The sequence below is a fragment of the Myxine glutinosa genome, chromosome 6 (assembly GCF_964187855.1).
Source record: "Myxine glutinosa chromosome 6, kmMyxGlut1.1, whole genome shotgun sequence".
Taxonomy (NCBI): Eukaryota; Metazoa; Chordata; class Myxini; order Myxiniformes; family Myxinidae; genus Myxine; species Myxine glutinosa.
The window spans coordinates 132,352,361-132,370,933 of record NC_136266.1 but is presented as its reverse complement, the minus strand read 5'-3'; the positions used below and the strand labels follow the sequence as shown (position 1 = coordinate 132,370,933).

At 49.3% G+C, this 18,573-nt stretch overlaps 1 protein-coding gene across 1 annotated transcript in view; it reads left to right on the top strand.

Moving 5' to 3' along the window:
• The window catches only part of LOC137429452 (uncharacterized), a 397,376-nt gene that overhangs the window by 69,285 nt on the left and 309,518 nt on the right, over window positions 1-18,573 (top strand). The window contains 3 exon segments of the mRNA XM_078781072.1: window positions 722-986; window positions 11,347-11,534; window positions 13,266-13,671. Coding sequence (XP_078637198.1) covers window positions 722-986; window positions 11,347-11,534; window positions 13,266-13,671 — 859 coding nt within the window.

The following is an 18,573-nucleotide window of genomic DNA, read 5'->3' as shown; positions in this document are numbered from 1 at the left end:
GACACCCTGCAGGACTAAAAACAACACCTGGCAAAGGGCAGATGAGCTCCTGTAGGAAGCCAACGATCATCCAGTAAGGAGATGGATTGGACCGGTTCAAGTCATACCAAATACTTTTAAAATGGTACGTGCTGCTTCCTTGCTTGAAAAGGTAGAGCACGGACAATCCCCATCGGTTGTCAACCATGGGGAGGAGGAAATACCGCTTCAGGCGGAAGTACGGTGAGAAAAGCGGCGCCATTGTTATGACGTTGCTGGTACCCAGAGTATCCTGGGAAGTGACGTTAGTGACAGCACTTCCCCCAAGCTCAGGGGCTTGTATGTGTCTCGTCAGTATGTCTGTGTGTCCGTGTGTGTATGTGTGTGTGTGTCAGCTCGATTACGAGCCTTATCCCATGTGCTGTTTTTATATATATGTACTGTATATATAAAAAAAAAAAAGGATTCCTTTGAACCTATCGCTAAATATCATACTGTTTATATGTTTTTTGATTTTTATGTAATCCTGAACCGCTAGATGGAATGAGTTGAAACATGATGATTGTACTCGGGTATGTGGGTCTTTTCAGCAGTTAAAAAAGGTCATACTACTGGACGTGAAGGTTCACCCTACAATATACTTGATTCTAATACGACTGATGAATATTATGTACGTTTGTTCAGTTTAATGCACTATTAGTAAATAATAAATAATGATGCTTTCTCTGTGTTTGTTTTACAGATTGCAATTGTTTTGGCCGCAAGTGAAATCCAATTTGACCCACGGTCCCAGGCAGCTGCACTGCACAGAGATGGTGTGAAAATCTTTGCTTTGGGAACAGCAAAGGCCACCGCTGATCAATTGGATTCTGTTGCAAGTCAGCCAACTCCCAGCCACCTGTTCCACCTTCCTGACATCTCTAACTTTTATACCGTTTTGCCAGAGATAGGAAGGAAATTGGGACAAGTTATTGGAGTTCCCATTGAGATACAGGTTGTCGAAGGAGGTACGTCTGGCATTCTTTGATCGTGTTGTAGTAAAGGCCGCCATGATTGTTTTTGTACTTTTTCTTTTTTAGACGATCTAAGTCACGCAGACACGCACAAACATATGCGACAACACACACCGGACTTAACTTCAGACAAACACGATTAATTTCTCACCTTGGGGAAAGTGACGTGACTTCCCAGGGCATTCTGGGTGCTCGTGATGTCATACTTGGGATGACGCTTTTCTCTATCCTCCAAATTCGGGGTATCAAACAAAAAGGGAGCATGTCTGTTAATTTTAAAAACTAGTGGAGTCACCCGTGGGAATCCCATGGGCATGGAGGTGTATCGTTGCGATCGGTGCAGCCGTTTTTGCGGTACCCGGGACAATAACGTTTGGCAGGAGTCCAAACCTGAAAATGCTGGAGACCAAAGCTGAAATTGGAAAAAACAATATGTCCTATTTTACTCCAGGGGGTCCCAGGATAACCCACCCAAAATTTCGTTCCGATCGGTTCAGCCGTTTTTGCGGTACCTGGGAATGGACGGACGGACGGACATTTGGTGAATTGTAGTGAGATGATTTAACCCTCCAGAATTTTAAGTCAAATCTACATAGCAATCTCATGTCTTCCACTCCTTCCTGACAATCTTTAATTTCCATCCTCATTTTATATCTTATCTTGTCTCCCCTCCCAAACCCTCTTCCTTGTATGATACTGTTTCTTTGCCTCTCAGTTTCTCCTTTTTGAAGCTTGTTATTTTTCTCGATTGTTTGTTACCTTTGCCACCAAAGGTGGATGGAGGTTATGTTTTCACCCCTGTTTGTTTGTCTGTCTGTCTGTTTGTGAACAAGATATCTCAAAAAGTTGTGGGTGGATTGAAACGAAATTTGGTGGAGAGGTTGGGTATGTGACAAGGACGAAATGATTAGATTTTGGTGAAGATCCGGATTCAGATCCGGTTAGTATAATTTTTTTAGTGATTCTTCACCATTGGGAGTTCGGGCCAAAAACGATACATAGCAGGATATTTCAAAAAGATGTGGACTTATTTGGACGAAACTTGGTAGAGAGGTTATCAGTGTGACTAGGACTAATCGATTCGATTTTGGTTAAGATCTGAATATGGATTCGGATACAAGAGTTATTTAATTTTTACGTGATTCTTCACCATTGAGAGATAAGGCGAAAAGCGATATATAACATGATATTTTAAAAAGTTATGGACTAGTTATGACTAAACTTGGTGGACCAGTTTGTTTGGTGACAAGAACAAGCCGATTAGATTTTGGTTCAGGTCCGAAACCAGATCGGCCTATCAGTGGGATACAAAACATAAACTGTTCTGCCTGGTGGAGGTATACGCTCTACGGAGTGCCATTCTAGTTTTTGCATGTTATCTCACTACCCCAATTTCAGTATGTTGCCCTTCTACTTCCATGGGCCTAGGTTTTGTATACAAATGTGCTGTCTTTATTCAGATTTACTGTCTTTTACACCACCCTATCGAACACGTTACATTTGTTCTTCATGTCTGCTGTTTGTGTCGTTTATGATATCCCTAAAAGCAGTAAGTTTCCTGTTTGGAATGGTTTTAAATTTGGTTTGACTGCCACACAGGCAGGCATAGGAAAACAATTACATTACTCCTTTCTCCACATGTGTGATCGGGATGAGATTACGTACAATTTTCCAAATTCAGAGCCAATATTCTGCTAATTTTGCCTCTGAATTTGTTCTATTTGTTCTACAATCTGTTCTACAATAATCTTATTCATGTTCTACAATATTCAAAATATCATATTCAATGAAATTAAGTAGTTCCTCGATCACAGACTGACGTCTATAAACAACAGACAGCCAGCTAAAGTGACCCAATTGCTTAACCCCACTTTTCACTTCGTGCGGGTGTGGTAAATGTTGTCATGTTGACAGCCCCTCATCATGACCGTCGGGTTTGGGACCAGGCGGATGCATGTTCTTGGAAATACAAGTGATTTATGAAACGCATAGGAAAATAGACAACAAACGCATAGAAAATAAACGCATAGACAACACAAACGGAGAATCTTGAGTGTGCAATTTGTTGTCACCAGAAGTCGGTGGTCTCCTCTCCGGCCTTGCTCCCCCAGCTCTGTCTGTATTCTGTCCCCCAAATATTCCTACAGGTCGCACAAGATCTGCCAGCAACCCTCTTATGGTGAAACTGCCAAAATCAAGACTCTCTGCTCACCTTCACTCTTTCATTCCTCTTTTCTCCCGCCTCTGGAACAAGCTCCCACACTCTCTTCAATCCCACTCCTCCCTCCAGGTCTTTAAAACAGCTGTTCACCACCATCTCTTATCTTCCCCCATCCAAAACCTTGATCTTTTCTACCCTTGTTAATTCACCTCAGATCCACTTTTCTGAAATACCGACTTCTTTCTTGGAAGTCCTCGCAGTGTCCATGTGTTTTTTTTAACCTCTCCCATCCCACACCCCCTTCCCATGCCTCCTAACCCCAAGCTCTCTCCCTCCCACAGATCTCCCGATGTCCCTGCTCTCAAATGTTGTACTTGTGTGCTTCCCCCTCTCTCCCCATCTTGTCTCCCGCTCTCTTTATTTCGTCTTATGTGTCCGTTTGTTTTTTTTTGTCATTAATGTTGCTCTTAATTAATTAAGCTCTTACATGAGCCTCGATCTTGCATACAAAAAAATAATAAAAAAATAAAACCCCTTCCATTTCCTCTCTGAAATCAGCCAACATCACCGCATTACATAAACTATAGCGGCACTCGGTAGAGCGGATACCTCTGCCAGGCTGAACAGTTTACGTTTTGTAGCCCACTGGCCGGATATGCATCCGTACCTTAACGAAAATCTAATCACCTTGTTCTTGACCAGTAGAACAAGAGGTATACACAAGAGGAGTCTATCAACTCCTCCAACAACTCCTTGCCATCCACCGTTTGCCCTTCACGTGACTCGTGGTGGTCCCTCTCGGCTCTCCCCCCGTTGGTATTTTTGTGCACATAAGATTGTTCACGGTTCTGTTTAAATATTACTTAAATATGTATAACCTTTCCCCTTCAGTGTTTTACTCAGTGGTATTTTACAACACGCTGTTTTTCTTCCTATTTAAAAGGCTTTTCTCAATTTCCTCTCCAACTCATTCCACCTCAAAAAAAAGAAATTCAATATCTTATACGTCTCCCTCACTACATGGTCTAAATTCACATTCATTCCATCCCTCCTCCATCATTCTGAACCGGATTGCTAACTTGAAAATCACAACAAACCCAATTTGTTTTCAATGTTCGTCTTTCATTAATCATCCACTTTCTAAACTCCCCTCTTGCCCCTCCCATCCAAATCCCTCCCCTTGCACCTACACTCCTAAACTCCCCCCTTGCCCCGCCACTCTTAAACTCCCCCCCTGCCCCTCCACTCCTGAACTCCCCCCTTTCCCTTCCACTCCTAAACTCCCCCCTCACTCCTCCCCTTCAAAACTCCCCCCCCAACCCCTCCCATTCAAATCTCCCCCCATACCATTCCTCTCCAAATCTCCCTCCTCCCCCCTCCTCCTCAAAGCTGCCTCCTCTCCACTTCGTCTCCCTTCTATCTCATACCTCCACCCCCCCCCAACCTTCTTCTTTCCTCTGCCCCCCCCTCAAACAACCCCTCACTGTGCCTCATCCCTTCACCTTCAAACCTTTCATCCTCCTCATCCTTCCCTTTCTTGGAACTCTTCTGCAATCGCTGACACACTAACAACTGCTCTCCCTACCTCCCCCTCTCATCCTTCATCTTACCCTACTCCTCCCCTCCCCTGTCCTGTACCCGATGCTCCCCCTCTCTCTTCATTAACGGTATGGACCTCAAACATCCGGGGCCTTCGCTCAAACCTGACTGATCTCTCCATACAGGTTGCTTCTGACAATCCAGACTTGATCTGCTTAACAGAGACTTTCCTCCTTCAAGATGTCGCTGATTCCTTAATATCTCTTCCTGGTTACTCCCTCCTCCGGTATGATAGACCTGAGCCTCGGCCTGGTGGTGGGGTGGCTATCTTTATCAAAAACTCTCTTCCTCACTCTCCTTGCACTGCCCTCTCTCCTCTTCACCCCCAGGAGTACCTCTGGCTACGGCTTCCTCTCCGCTCCCACCTTTTGTTCACATGTGTTCTGTACCGTCCCCCAAACAGTGATGACTCCATCTACATTTCACTGTCCGACAACATGGACCAACTTCTATCCACTCATCCCAACTCTCTCTTCCTCATATGTGGTGACTTCAATTGTCATCATGCCACCTGGTTGGGTGTGGGTTCCTCTCTCACCAGTCATGGCACCTCAGCAAAGGACTTCTGTGACTCACTGGGATTGACACAATCTGTCAATTTCCCGACCCGGATCTCAGCCAATGGAGTATCTTCTCTTCGAGACTTGGTTATGACTAACTTCCCTGCTAATGTCTGCTGCTTTTCTTCTGCTCCAATCGGTTCTTCTGATCATGTGCTTGTCAAAGTGGACATCTCTCTGGCCATTCTCAGAGAGCCTCCTCAACGTCGACGAGTCTGGCATTTCACTCAGGCCGACTGGGACGGTCTTCAAGCAGCCATCATTCGTCTGGATTGGTCTCCCATCTCCACTGCCTCTGACATCAATTCTTCCTGGGAATTCTTCCAAAGCAAACTGATCTCTCTCATGCACAGATTTATCCCATCTCGCCTTCAGTTGTCTTACCCTTCCTCCCGTCCATGGTACACTGAATCTTGTGGTGAGGCAGTTGCCCTGAAACAACTTGCCTTTGCCTCTTGGAAGGCTAATCCAACTGAAGGAAATCTCAGTTCCTTCCACCAAGCTCGGAACAAGTGTGTGTCTACCCTCAGGAGTGCCAGGAAGCACTATCTCTCCTCACTCAAGAATGAACTCTCAAACCTGTCTCCTTCCTCCAAATCCTGGTGGCGTCTGGTCAAATCCGTTTCTGGTGTTTGTTCCCCCTCCATCCCCTCCCTTACCTCAAATGGCCACACAGTTGACATCGCACGTGACAAAGCCGAATGCCTCAACTCTGTGTTTGCCTCAAAATCCTTAGTCCCAAACCCATCTCTCTCTGTTCCCACCTTTCCCAGTCGAACCAAACTGCTCCTGGACTCTGTGACCTTCTCTCCTGACAAGGTGGAGGAGTTTTTGTCAAACCTCGACTCTGATTCTGCAACTGGACCAGATGGCATCAGCCCACGGGTCCTAAAATCCTGCTCTGCCGCTCTATCTCACCCTCTCTCTGTTCTTTTCACCCTATCTTTTGCTCAAGGTCATCTGCCAGCATCCTGGAAATCAGCAAACATTACCGCTTTACACAAAAAAGGTGCAAAAACAGATCCTTGCAACTACAGACCAATCAGCCTGCTCCCAATTATCAGCAAAGTCATGGAATCCATCATTGCTTCGGATATGAAATCTTTCCTCTTCTCCAATGGCTTGATCTCTGATCATCAATTTGGTTTCAGACCAGGTCACTCTACTCTGGACATGCTGCTTCTGCTGTCTCAACAATGGATGGAGGTCCTCAATGCCAAACAGGAAATCAGAGCTGTCTCCCTTGACATATCACGTGCCTTCGATACGATCTGGCACCCAGCTCTGCTCACCAAACTCTCCTCCTATGGTATCCATGGAAATCTCCATGCATGGCTTGCGGACTTCCTCTCTGGTCGTAGTCAACGTGTGGCCCTGAATGGATTTCTCTCATCTCCCCTTCCCGTTCAGGCTGGAGTTCCCCAAGGCAGTGTGCTGGGCCCTGTGCTTCTTCTGGTCTTTATCAATGATCTCTCCGACTCTCTGGAAAATCCTCTGTATCTCTTTGCTGATGACTCCACTCTCTGCCGCTCCATTCCTCTTCCCTCAGATCGGCAGTCTGCAGCCTCCTCACTCTCTGAAGACCTGGACAAAATCACAGACTGGTCAAACATGTGGAACATGTCTTTCAATCCTGACAAATCTCACACTCTTACTATGTCTCTCCGAAAAGATCGACTGGACAACCCTCCCATCTACTTTCTCAACAATCCTCTCCAAGAAGTTCTGTCGCTCAAGCTTTTGGGTCTCACCATCTGCCATGATCTTTCTTGGGAAAACCACATTTCCAAGCTGGCCTCCAAAGCCAGTCGCCGACTGGGCATCCTCCGTCGTGCGAAGTCCTTCCTAGGCACACCTGAGCTCCTCACCACATACAAGGCTTTCATCCGCAGCTCAATGGAATACTGTTCTCCCCTATGGGCTGGTGCTCCTGCCTCACACCTGGCTCGGCTTCACGCTGTTGAATCGAAAGCTTTCAGAATCATTGGAATCTCCCGCGATGAAGCTATCTCTGAGGGCTTTTCACTCACTCACCGCAGGCAGGTAGGTGGTCTTTCTGTCTTCTACCGACTCCTCTCCGGCCTTGCTCCCCCAGCTCTCTCTGTGCTCTGTCCCCCAAATATTCCTACAGGTCGCACAAGATCTGCCAGCCACCCTCTGATGGTTAAACTGCCGAAATCTCGGCTCTCTGCTCACCTTCACTCTTTCATTCCTCTTTTCTCCCGCCTCTGGAACAAACTCCCACACTCACTTCAATCACACTCCTCCCTCCAGGTCTTCAAAACAGCTGTTCACCACCATCTCTTATCTTCCCCCATCCAAAACCTTGATCTTTTCTACCCCCACTAATTCACCCCAGATCCACCTTGTTTGAAATTCCAACTTCTTTCCTGGAAGTCTTGGCAGTGTCCATATGTTTTATACCTCTCCCACCCCCCCCCCCCCCTTCCCATGCCTCCCCCCCAAAGCCCTCTCCCTCCCACAGTTCTCTCGATGTCTCCATGTCTCTCGGTCCCTGCTCTCAAATGTTGTGTTTGTGTCCTTCCCCCTCTCTCCCCATCTTGTCTACCGCTCCCGATGTTATTTGTTTTGTGTCTGTTTGTCTTTCTGTGTGATTAATGTTCGCTCTTTCACGAGCCTCGATCTTGTATACAAAAAAAAAAAAAAAAAAACAACAAAAAAAAAAACGGGTTTCTTCTGAATCCGTCCATAACGTTTTGAGTTATCCTACTCAGACAGACAGACAAATAGGGGTGAATATATATCCTCCGTCCATCTTCGGTGTTGGAGGTAACAAGATACAAAAACAGATCCCCTTAACTACGGATCTATCAACTTGCCGCCAATCATCACCAAGGTCATGGAATCCATTATCACAGATGACATAAAAATCCTTCCACTTCTCCAACAATCTCATCTCAGATCATGAAATCTGATTCGGAGAACGTCACTCTACCTTGGACATTGTGCTTCTTCTCTTCCAACAATATATGGAGGCCCTATCTTGGACATATCTCGAGCTTTTGATACAGTTTAGCACCCATTTTGCTCTCCAAACTCATTGCCTAAGGCATTCAGTGCCAAATGCAATCTTGAATTACTGACTTCTTCTACTCTCATATAACTGTCATCGATGATCTTTCTTGGGCAAACCACATTTCAAAGTTGGCCTCCAGATCCAGTCACTGACTGTGCAGTGTGCATCCTCCGGTGTGTGAAGTCCTTACTTGGCGGAAAGTCAGGAAAACCACAAGTGGGACAAACAAACGGATGGACAGACAGACAGACAGACAGACGAAGAGCAAACATATAGTCCCCTCCGGTGAAACAGCTTAGATTGCAGACCCTCCGGGGAAACCGGTAGGGGACTTATAAGTAATGCCAAAAATATAGATAACTAGAAAGAGCAATCAGAGATTGCAGACCCTCACCAGGACGTGTTTTCAGTGGTTTTTAAGGCTTTTGTGTTAAAACAAATATGGCGGCCGAACCACGTGACCAATGACGTCATCATTAGTTCTTTTTTTTCTCCACCAATTTATCCCCAGATGATGCTCAGGAAATTTCACCTTGATCGGAGGAAGATTTGTACTTGTCGAATTATGACGTCATAATAGAGGCACCTATGACATCATCATTAACTTATTTTATTCCCCATGGAGAGTTCTTTACAATGAGCCATGTCTCAATTTTTTCTATGCAGTGCTTTCGGACTCACAGGGCTCACAGGCTCACAGGGGAGATATAGAGGTGCAAAGTTTTTCGATTTTTACAAGATGGCGCCTGTACCACGTGACCTATGACGTCATAATTATCATTAGAAAATTATACAGGTGGAGATGCACCTATGGTGAAAATTTCCTGTCAATCCGACCAACGGTTGCAGCGAAAATAATATTTATTCTGTGCGGACAAAGAAACAAACAAACAAACAAACAGACAGGCAGACAGACTCGAATGCAATACCCTCTCCTCAGGCGAGGGTAATAACAAAGAGCAATCAGAGATTGCAGACCCTCGGCAGGATGTGTTTTCAGAGTTTTTTTTAAAGGCTTTTGTGTTAAAACAAATATGGCGGCCGAACCACGTGACCGATAACGTCATCATTATTTTCTTCTCCACCAATTTATCCCGAGATAACGCTCAAGAAATTTCATCTTGATCGGATGAAGTTTTGTACTTGTCGAATTATGACGTCATCATGGAGGCACCTATGACATCATCATTAACATATGTTATTCCACATAGAGAGCTCTTTACAATGAGCCATGTCTCAATTTTTTCTATTCAGCACTTTCAGAGATATAGATGTGCAAATGTTTTCGGTTTTTCCAAGATGGTAGCCAGGCCACGTGACCGATGACATCATTATTATTTTTTCTCCACCAATTTATCCCAAGGTGACGCTCAAAAAATTTCATCTTGATCGGATGACGTCTTGTACTTGTCGAATTTTGACGTCATAACGGAGGCACCTGTGACATCATCATTAACATATTGTTGCGGATATGCGATTTGGCCTCCATCCATATCCGCTTGTAAATATTCCCCTATTTCCCCAATACTCCCCAACTATCCCCAATCCCCCATTCCCTAGTCCCATTGTCTGTAAACAACACTCTGTAGCCCCGACCTTCCCCTTTTTCCCCCATTAAATGTCGTGCCCAGGTCCACCGCATCTCACGTAGACAACTTTCGGACATCTTGCTCGTTATTCTTAGTCTATGTCAGTTAAGGACTCGTTTCCATTAATTCTGACTCTTCGTTGCACCAGAATGTGATTGTATGGCACCATTAGTAAGTTTAGGACCTCCCAATACCTCCCCGCATCTCTTCCTCATGGAACAACAACACCAACAACAACAACAGCGGCGCGGCGGCGGCGCGGGGAGTGCGCGTCCTCACTCCGGCTTGGTTAGCCGCCATTGACCATGTGCTCCGACGGGGTTACCACGCAGGGGATCACTGTCAGCTCCTCGTCAAGGGCGGAGCTCGGTAACCCCCCGCACCCAATAAGAAGCGGCGGACCGATTCCATCTGGGGCGGAGCTAACGAGCCGAGGGCGTGTCACTCCCCGCGGGACATGCGCAGGAAGACGGAGGTGACGTCAGATGCGCCTCAGCTACGAAGAAGAAAGGACGCCACCTCCTAGCGCTGAGAAATACCTCCCGCCTCTCTGGACCGGACCGGGTCGATTCTGCCCCTGAGCCAAGGTGCACCTTGAGCTATCGACTGCCTGCCCTCCCCTGCCATCAATCCCCGTGTAAGTCAGTCTTGTCCCGTTTGTCTGTGGTCTGTCGGGAATAAGCTAAGACCGTGTCTAAGTGCCCATCTTGCTGTGCTTTACCTCTTGCCGTGTAATCTAACCGTTCTGCATAACCAATATTATATCCTCCTCCGGAGGTCTTGAGAACTGTACCCCTTGTGTCGTTGCCTTAATCCCAGCCGTTGTGTCCTTTCCTTCATTGATTTAGCATAGCGCGATTCGGCCAACGTTCGAGTGTAATCGGGTAAACTGTGCGAACACGGCGGCCATTCCGCTCGGCCCATCATAACATCCTAATAAGTCGTGTCCGTAACAATATTTTATTCCCCATGGAGAGTTCTTTACAATGAGCCATGTCTCAATTTTTTCTGTGCAGCACTTTCAGAGATATAGAGGTGCAAATTTTTTCGGTTTTTCCAAGATGGCGGCCATACCACGTGACGTATGACGTCATAATTATCATTTTAAAATTATACAGGTTGAGGTGCATCTTCGGTGAAAATTTTCTGTCAATTGGACAACGGTTGCAGAGAAAATCATATTTATTCTGTGCGGACATTCGAACAGAGACAAACGGACTCAAATGCAATACCCTCTCCTCTGGCGAGGTTAATAATAAAAGTTTTGCTTAAATATAATGAATGTCAATTTGTTTTGTTACTTTCGTTCCTTGACATGTCTGGGAAGACATTTTGTTTCATAAATGTTGTCTGATCAAAATGAGTCCCATGGCTTCTGCAATCCTGCAACACATGCATCCTGCGGCAGGTCCTGATGTCATTATTTTGCTGGATGGCTCCAGTGCTGTTGGTCCAAGTAATTTTGAATCGATTCGCCTGTTAGCATCGCAAGTCATTTCCGGCTTGGACATTGAACCGCAGCAGACCAATGTGGCTGTGGTCCAGTACGCCTCGACAGCACAAACGGAGTTCAACCTGAATGCATTTTCAAGCAAGGTGCAGATCCTAAAATCAAAATAACAAAAATGTATGGAAATGTATTGCTTCATTGATCATTTATTACTTGCAAAATCGAAGATTTTTCAAGTATATTGGTCGGTTGCGTTTGTTATTCTGTCTGTTTGTCTGTTTGTCACTCGCCTACAGGTCACAATTCTAAACCGTTTGTCATGTAACTTCACCAAGCCCATTCAAGGTTGTTACAATTGAGAAGCCTATTGATTTTGAGGTCAAAGGTCATCTGGAGGTCAAATTTCTAAAATCGCCATGTTTCTTCCGATTGACTTGAAAATTGAACAGCATTTGTACATTGTCACTAAATTGGTAAACCAACTATTTTTGAGGTCAATAGGTCAAAGGTCAACTCGGGGTCAAACTTCCAAAATCATCAATTTTCATCCAATTGACTTGAAAGTTAAACAGCAATTACATAGTGTATCGCTGATTTGGGAAACAAACTATTTTCAAAGGTCAAAGGACAACTCAAGGTCAAGCATCGAAAATCATCAATATTCATCTTAACTTGCAAATGAAACAGCAATTACATAGTGTATCGCTCATTTGGGGAACCAACTATTTAAGGGCAAAAGGTCAAAGGGCAACTAAGGGTCAAAGGTTAACTCAAGGTGTAACTCCTAATATTAATTTTCATCTGAAAAATCATCTATTTAAATCTGATTGAACCGAGCTTTGAATTAGATCGTCAATTTAAATCCTAATGAAATGGACAATTTGATGTATCCATGACAACTTTTTTGGGGGGGAGGGGTGGATTTTGCAAGTATAATGCTTTGCATGGCGTCTTCTTGTTTGTTTGTCACTTGCCTATAGGTCACAATTCTAAAGCGATCATCATGAAACTTTAATAAATTGTAGAGGTAGCCTCAACTGAGAAACCCATTGATTTTGAGGTCAGGATCAAAGGTTATCTTGATATAAAATTTCTAAAATCGTCATTTTTCATTCGAATGTCTTGAAAATTAAACGGCAATTGCATAGTGCATCATTGGATTGGGAAAGTAACTACTTTTGAGGTCAAAAGGTCAAAGGTCAACTCAGGGTCAAACTTCTAAAATCATCAATTTTCATCGGAATTTTTTTCAATTTTCATCCGATTAACCTTGAAAATTATAGAGCAATTGCATAGTGCATCACTGAATTGGGGGAGCAATTATTTTTAGGTCAAAAGGTCAAAGGTCAACTAAAGGTCAGACTTAGAAAATCATTGATTTGGATTTGATTAACCAAAAAATTATACAGCAATTGCATAGTCCATCACTGAATTGGGGGAGCAATTTATTTGAGGTCAAAAGGTCAAAGGTCAAATCAAGGTCAGACTTAAAAATCATTGATTTTGATCAGATGAACCTAAAAATTATAGAGCAATTGCATCGTCCATCACTGAATTGGGGAAGCAACTATTTTGAGGTCAAATGGTTAAAGGTCAACTCCAGGTCAAACTTCTAAATTCATCCATTTTCATCTGAAAAATGATCAATTTTTATCCGATTGATCCGCGCTATGATTAAGATGTCAATTTTAATCTTAAGGAAATGGATAATTTGATGTCTCCATGGAAACTTTTCTTTTTTTGAGGGGGATGAGGGTGGATTTTGCAATTATCGTGCTCTGCATGACATCTTTCTTGTTTTTTTTGTTGAGGAATGGTGTGAGAAAGTGGAATGCTTGATTCCTGTCTCATGTGATGTTTATTTTAACTACCCGCAGGACTCTGCAGTAAATGCCGTTATGAGCATTGCCTACCTTGGTGGTCGGTCCGACCTAGCTGCTGGTCTGCAACATGTGCAGGACAACATAATGTTGAAGGAGAAAGGAGGTCGAAGTGACATAGGTGCTCCACAGGTTGTGTTGATCTTAATAGGAAGCTCACCTTATAACCTGGAAGCCACCAAGAGAGCATCAAAGGCTTTGCAGGATAAGGGAGTGATTGTTTTGGCTGTAGGAGCTGGAAGTATCACCGAGGTGGAGTTGAAAGAATTTGTAAGTGCTCCAGAAAATAAAATGTCGATGTACCTTGGTTCGGGATATGGTGGTATGGAAGGAACATCAGTAAATATTCTCAATGATATCTCCACTGCCTTGGCCGATCGAAAATCTGTGCAGTTGCCTTCTGGTGAGTAACCATATATGTTAATTGATCGCAAACAAAATTATGTTTAAATTTCTATCTCATTATTGAAATGTTACACAATAATTTTACTTGCGCCATTACCCTCCCCACAGGAGAGGATATTGCATTTGAGTCCAACATGTTTGTTTGTTTGTTTGTTTGTTTGCACATAATGTGCCAACAGTAGACTACAATTTTTACACGTTATCTTTTTTTCAAGCAATTGCCTCTTTAAAGTATGTACAATTATAATGTGAGTATGTAGCGGCTACCGCTGGGTTTTCACAATCGCCTTGCACCTATCAAGGACGCGGAGCGATCACCATGCCGGGCTCGTCCAGGACGCCCGGGCAGGCCCGCGCTCAACTTGCCAGGCCTCGGTCGGGACGCCCGGGCATGCCCGGGCATGCCCGGGCAGGCTCGCCCTCAACTTGCCAGGCCGCAGCCAGGACGCTGGGCCACGCCCCCTCTCGCCTTTCCTGGGCAAACGCTCCGGGATAATATGTATATATATTGCTGCCCGATAAACGGGCTTTTCAGAGTGCCTGAGTGTTTGGTTTGATTAAAGCAACTCGGATGAATTCCAGCTTTTTGTCGCGTCCATTCTTCCGATCGACGTGGGAGCCCCAGCTCCTTCATTGGTGACCTACCGACATGGACACGGCAGTCGCCCTTAAACTGCCTACCTTCTGGGAGGCTCACGCGGCGGTTTGGTTCACACAGGCGGATTCCCTGTTCGCCCTGCGAGGCATCACGGCCGACAACACCCGCTTCCACCATGTGGTAGCAGCGCTCGGTTCGGCCACCGCGGCCCGCGCCCTGAGCCTCCTCGAGAGCCCGCCAGCCACTGACAAATACGGCGCGATTAAGAAGCTTCTCCTCGACGCTTTCGCCCTCCCATCGGCGGAACGCGCACGGCGCCTGCTCGACCTGCCCGAGCTCGGCGACACGCGCCCTTCCGAGCGAATGGACTACATGCTTTCACTGCTCGGCGAGCACTCTCCGGCATTCCTGTTCCGGGAGCTGTTCCTCCGTCAGCTGCCTAACCCGGTACGCCTCGCCCTGGCAAGCACGACGATCACAGATCCCCGGGCCCTTGCCAGAGAAGCCGACAAGATCTCCGCCGCAGGACAGCGCATCGCAGTGGCGACATGGGACCCACCGCCATCCGACGCAACACCCATGGCGCCCGAGCACCCGGCACGGTCGACGACCGAACTGCCGACGCAATTGGCGGCCACTACACCAAGCCGACCACCTCCAGCACGACGACCGGGGCCTCCACCTGACCAAGCGTGGTGTTACTATCATGCCAGGTTCGGACAGAAGGCCCGGACATGCCGACCCCCGTGCACCTTCGGCAGGCCGGGAAACGGCCGGGCCGGCGTTCATTACTAGCCATGAGCGCCGGCCACACGGGCAACTTACTGTTCATCACGGATAAAGCGTCCGGACGGCGCTTCCTGTGCGACACCGGCGCCCAACTGAGCGTCATACCTGCCTCTGACCAGTACAGGCAATCCGCGGTTTGCGGCCCCTCCTTGGTTGCGGCCAACGGATCGACCATCCGCACCTTCGGCCCGCGCAACGTCACCCTCTGCTTCGGCGGCCAACGCTTTGCTTGGACGTTTGTAACCGCAAACGTGCCCATGGCTCTGCTAGGCGCCGACTTCCTCTGCACACACGGACTGCTGGTGGACGTCCAACGGCATCGTTTAATCAACGCCGAAACCTTCAGCTCCCTGGTATGCACATTGAGCAGCTCCGCGCCGACCGAGCTGGCATGCGCCGTCCCGGCGGCGAACAAGTTTGCTCGCCTGCTCACGGAGTTCCCGGCCCTCACGCGGCCGACGTTTTTGGCCGTCGCAGTACGGCATGGGATCGAGCACCACATACCAACCACGGGCCCGCCGGTCTACGCCAGGGCCCGCCGCCTCGACCCAGCCAAGCTCGCCGTGGCGAAGGCCGAATTCGACGCGTTGGAGCACCTCGGCATCGTGCGGCGCTCCGATAGTGCGTGGGCCTCGCCACTACACATCGTGCCAAAGCCCGGGGGTGGATGGCGCCCGTGTGGCGACTACCGCCGTCTCAATGACGCTACCACCCCCGACAGGTACCCGATCCCGCATATCCAAGACTTCTCCGCCCGTCTGGCGGGACGGGTCATTTTTTCGAAAATTGATCTCATACGGGGATATCACCAGGTACCTGTCAGGGCGGCCGACGTCCCTAACACGGCAGTCATCACGCCGTTCGGCTTATTCGAATTCTTGCGGATGCCGTTTGGTCTCAAGAACGTGGCTCAGGCGTTCCAGCGCTTGATGGACGGCGTGCTGCGTGACCTGCCGTTCCTTTTCGTTTACCTGGACGACATCCTCGTCGCCAGCACGTCCCGGGCCGAGCACCTCCTCCACCTCCGAACACTGTTCGGGCACCTCAGCGAGCACGGCCTCATCGTCAACCCGGCCAAATGCCACTTCGGCACGACGGCCGTTGATTTTTTGGGCCACCACATCACCAAGAACGGGGCCGTGCCGCTGCCAACCAAGGTCGAGGCCATCACCACGTTCCCGCGTCCCCGCACCATAAAGGCCCTGCAGGAATTCCTGGGAATGGTGAATTTTTATCACCGCTTCGTGCCCCGCGCTGCTCAACTCATGCGGCCCCTCCACGAAGCCCTCCGGGGCAAGCCGGCCAAGCACGACATCGCCTGGTCCGCAGCAATGGATGCGGCCTTCCAAAGCTCAAAGCGGGCCCTCGCCGACGCAACACTGCTTGCTCACCCGGTGCTCAACGCTCCCATCGCCCTCACCACTGATGCCTCCGACTATGCGGTGGGCGCCGTACATGAGCAATGGGTGAACGGGGTTTGGCAGCCACTCGCTTTTTTCAGCCGGCAGCTCTGGCCGAACGAGCTCAAATACAGCACGTTTGACCAGGAGCTCCTCGGTCTACACCTGGCCGTCCGCCATTTCCGCCACCTCCTGGAGGGCCGACATTTCACGGCGTTCGTCGACCACAAGCCGTTGGTTTACGCCATGGCCAAGGTCACGGAGCCGTGGTCGGCCCGCCAACAGCGCCACCTCTCCGCCGTGTCGGAGTTTACCACGGACATCCGGCACGTCGCCGGCAAAAACAACGCCGTGGCCGACTGTCTTTCCCGGGCCAGCGCGAACGCGGTCCACCTGGGCGTGGACTTTGCGCTTATGGCGGCGGACCAAACCACCGACACCACGGTGCAAGCCCTCCGGGCGGCAGACACAGGCCTCCGCCTGGCCGACATCCCCTTCGCGGACACTGTCCTGCTCTGCGATGTCTCCCAAGGCCAGCCTCGCCCCATCGTGCCCGTCACCTGGCAACGCCGCATCTTCGCCTCCCTCCACGGCCTTTCCCACCCGGGCCGGAAAGCTTCCCAGAAGCTGGTGTCGGCGCGATTCGTCTGGCACGGCCTTCGTCGGGACGTCCGCGATTGGACCAGCACCTGCACGGCCTGCCAACGGGCCAAGGTCCACCGACACACCCAGGCCCCGCTGGCACCTTTCACCGTGCCCGAACGACGTTTCGACCACGTCAACGTGGATCTGGTGGGCCCCCTCCCCCCGTCACGGGGGTTCACACACCTGCTCACCATGGTGGACAGGACCACCAGGTGGTCGGAGGCCATTCCCCTCGTCTCCACCACCACCGCCGCCGACGTGGCGCAGGCTTTCATCGCCACCTGGGTCGCCCGCTTCGGCGCACCGGCGGACATCTCGTCAGACCGCGGACCACAGTTCACCTCCGAGCTGTGGGGCACGGTCGCCCGCAACCTGGGGGTCAAGCTCCACCGTACTACGGCCTACCACCCCCAAGCAAACGGGTTGTGCGAGCGATTCCACCGCTCCATGAAGGCCGCGCTCATGGCCGGCCTTCAAGACGGCGGTTGGGCCGACCGGCTGCCGTGGGTCCTTTTGGGCCTCCGCACGGCCCCCAAGGAGGACCTCCAGGCATCCACCGCCGAGCTTGTCTATGGCCAGGCGCTACGCGTCCCGGGCGAATTCGTGCCCGACGCTACCAGTCCCTGGTCCGCAGCTCACCAGCGCTCGGACCTCCAGGAGGCCGCCCGACGGTTTGCCCCCGTGCCAACATCCCACCACGGTGACCCCCAGTCCTACGTCCCCCCAGCACTTCGCACAGCGGAGTATGTTTTTGTGCGTCACGACGCACATCGGGGGCCACTCCGGCCGCCGTACGATGGGCCCTTCCGGGTGCTGCGACGGGACGACAAGTCGTTCGTCATCGACATCGGCGGTAGGTCGGACCGGATTGTGGTGGACCGCCTCAAGCCGGCGCACGTGGACGTCGACCACCCACCACGGGTGGCCCTTCCGCCGCGGCGAGGCCGCCCCCCGTCCACGGTGCCCCCCACTCGACCGCCCACCACCACACCGGACCCCCTCCCACGACCCGCCAGGGGTCGCTTCGGCCGGTCATCAGGACCCCCCTCAAATTGACCCTGCCGGTGCAAGTCGATTCTGGGGGGACGTGTGTAGTGGCTACCGCTGGGTTTTCACAATCGCCTTGCACCTATCAAGGACGCGGAGCGATCACCATGCCGGGCTCGTCCAGGACGCCCGGGCAGGCCCGCGCTCAACTTGCCAGGCCTCGGTCGGGACGCCCGGGCAGGCTCACCCTCAACTTGCCAGGCCGCAGCCAGGACGCTGGGCCACGCCCCCTCTCGCCTTTCCTGGGCAAACGCTCCGGGATAATATGTATATATATTGCTGCCCGATAAACGGGCTTTTCAGAGTGCCTGAGTGTTTGGTTTGATTAAAGCAACTCGGATGAATTCCAGCTTTTTGTCGCGTCCATTCTTCCGATCGACGTGGGAGCCCCAGCTCCTTCAAGTACATCTATAAAGTAAAT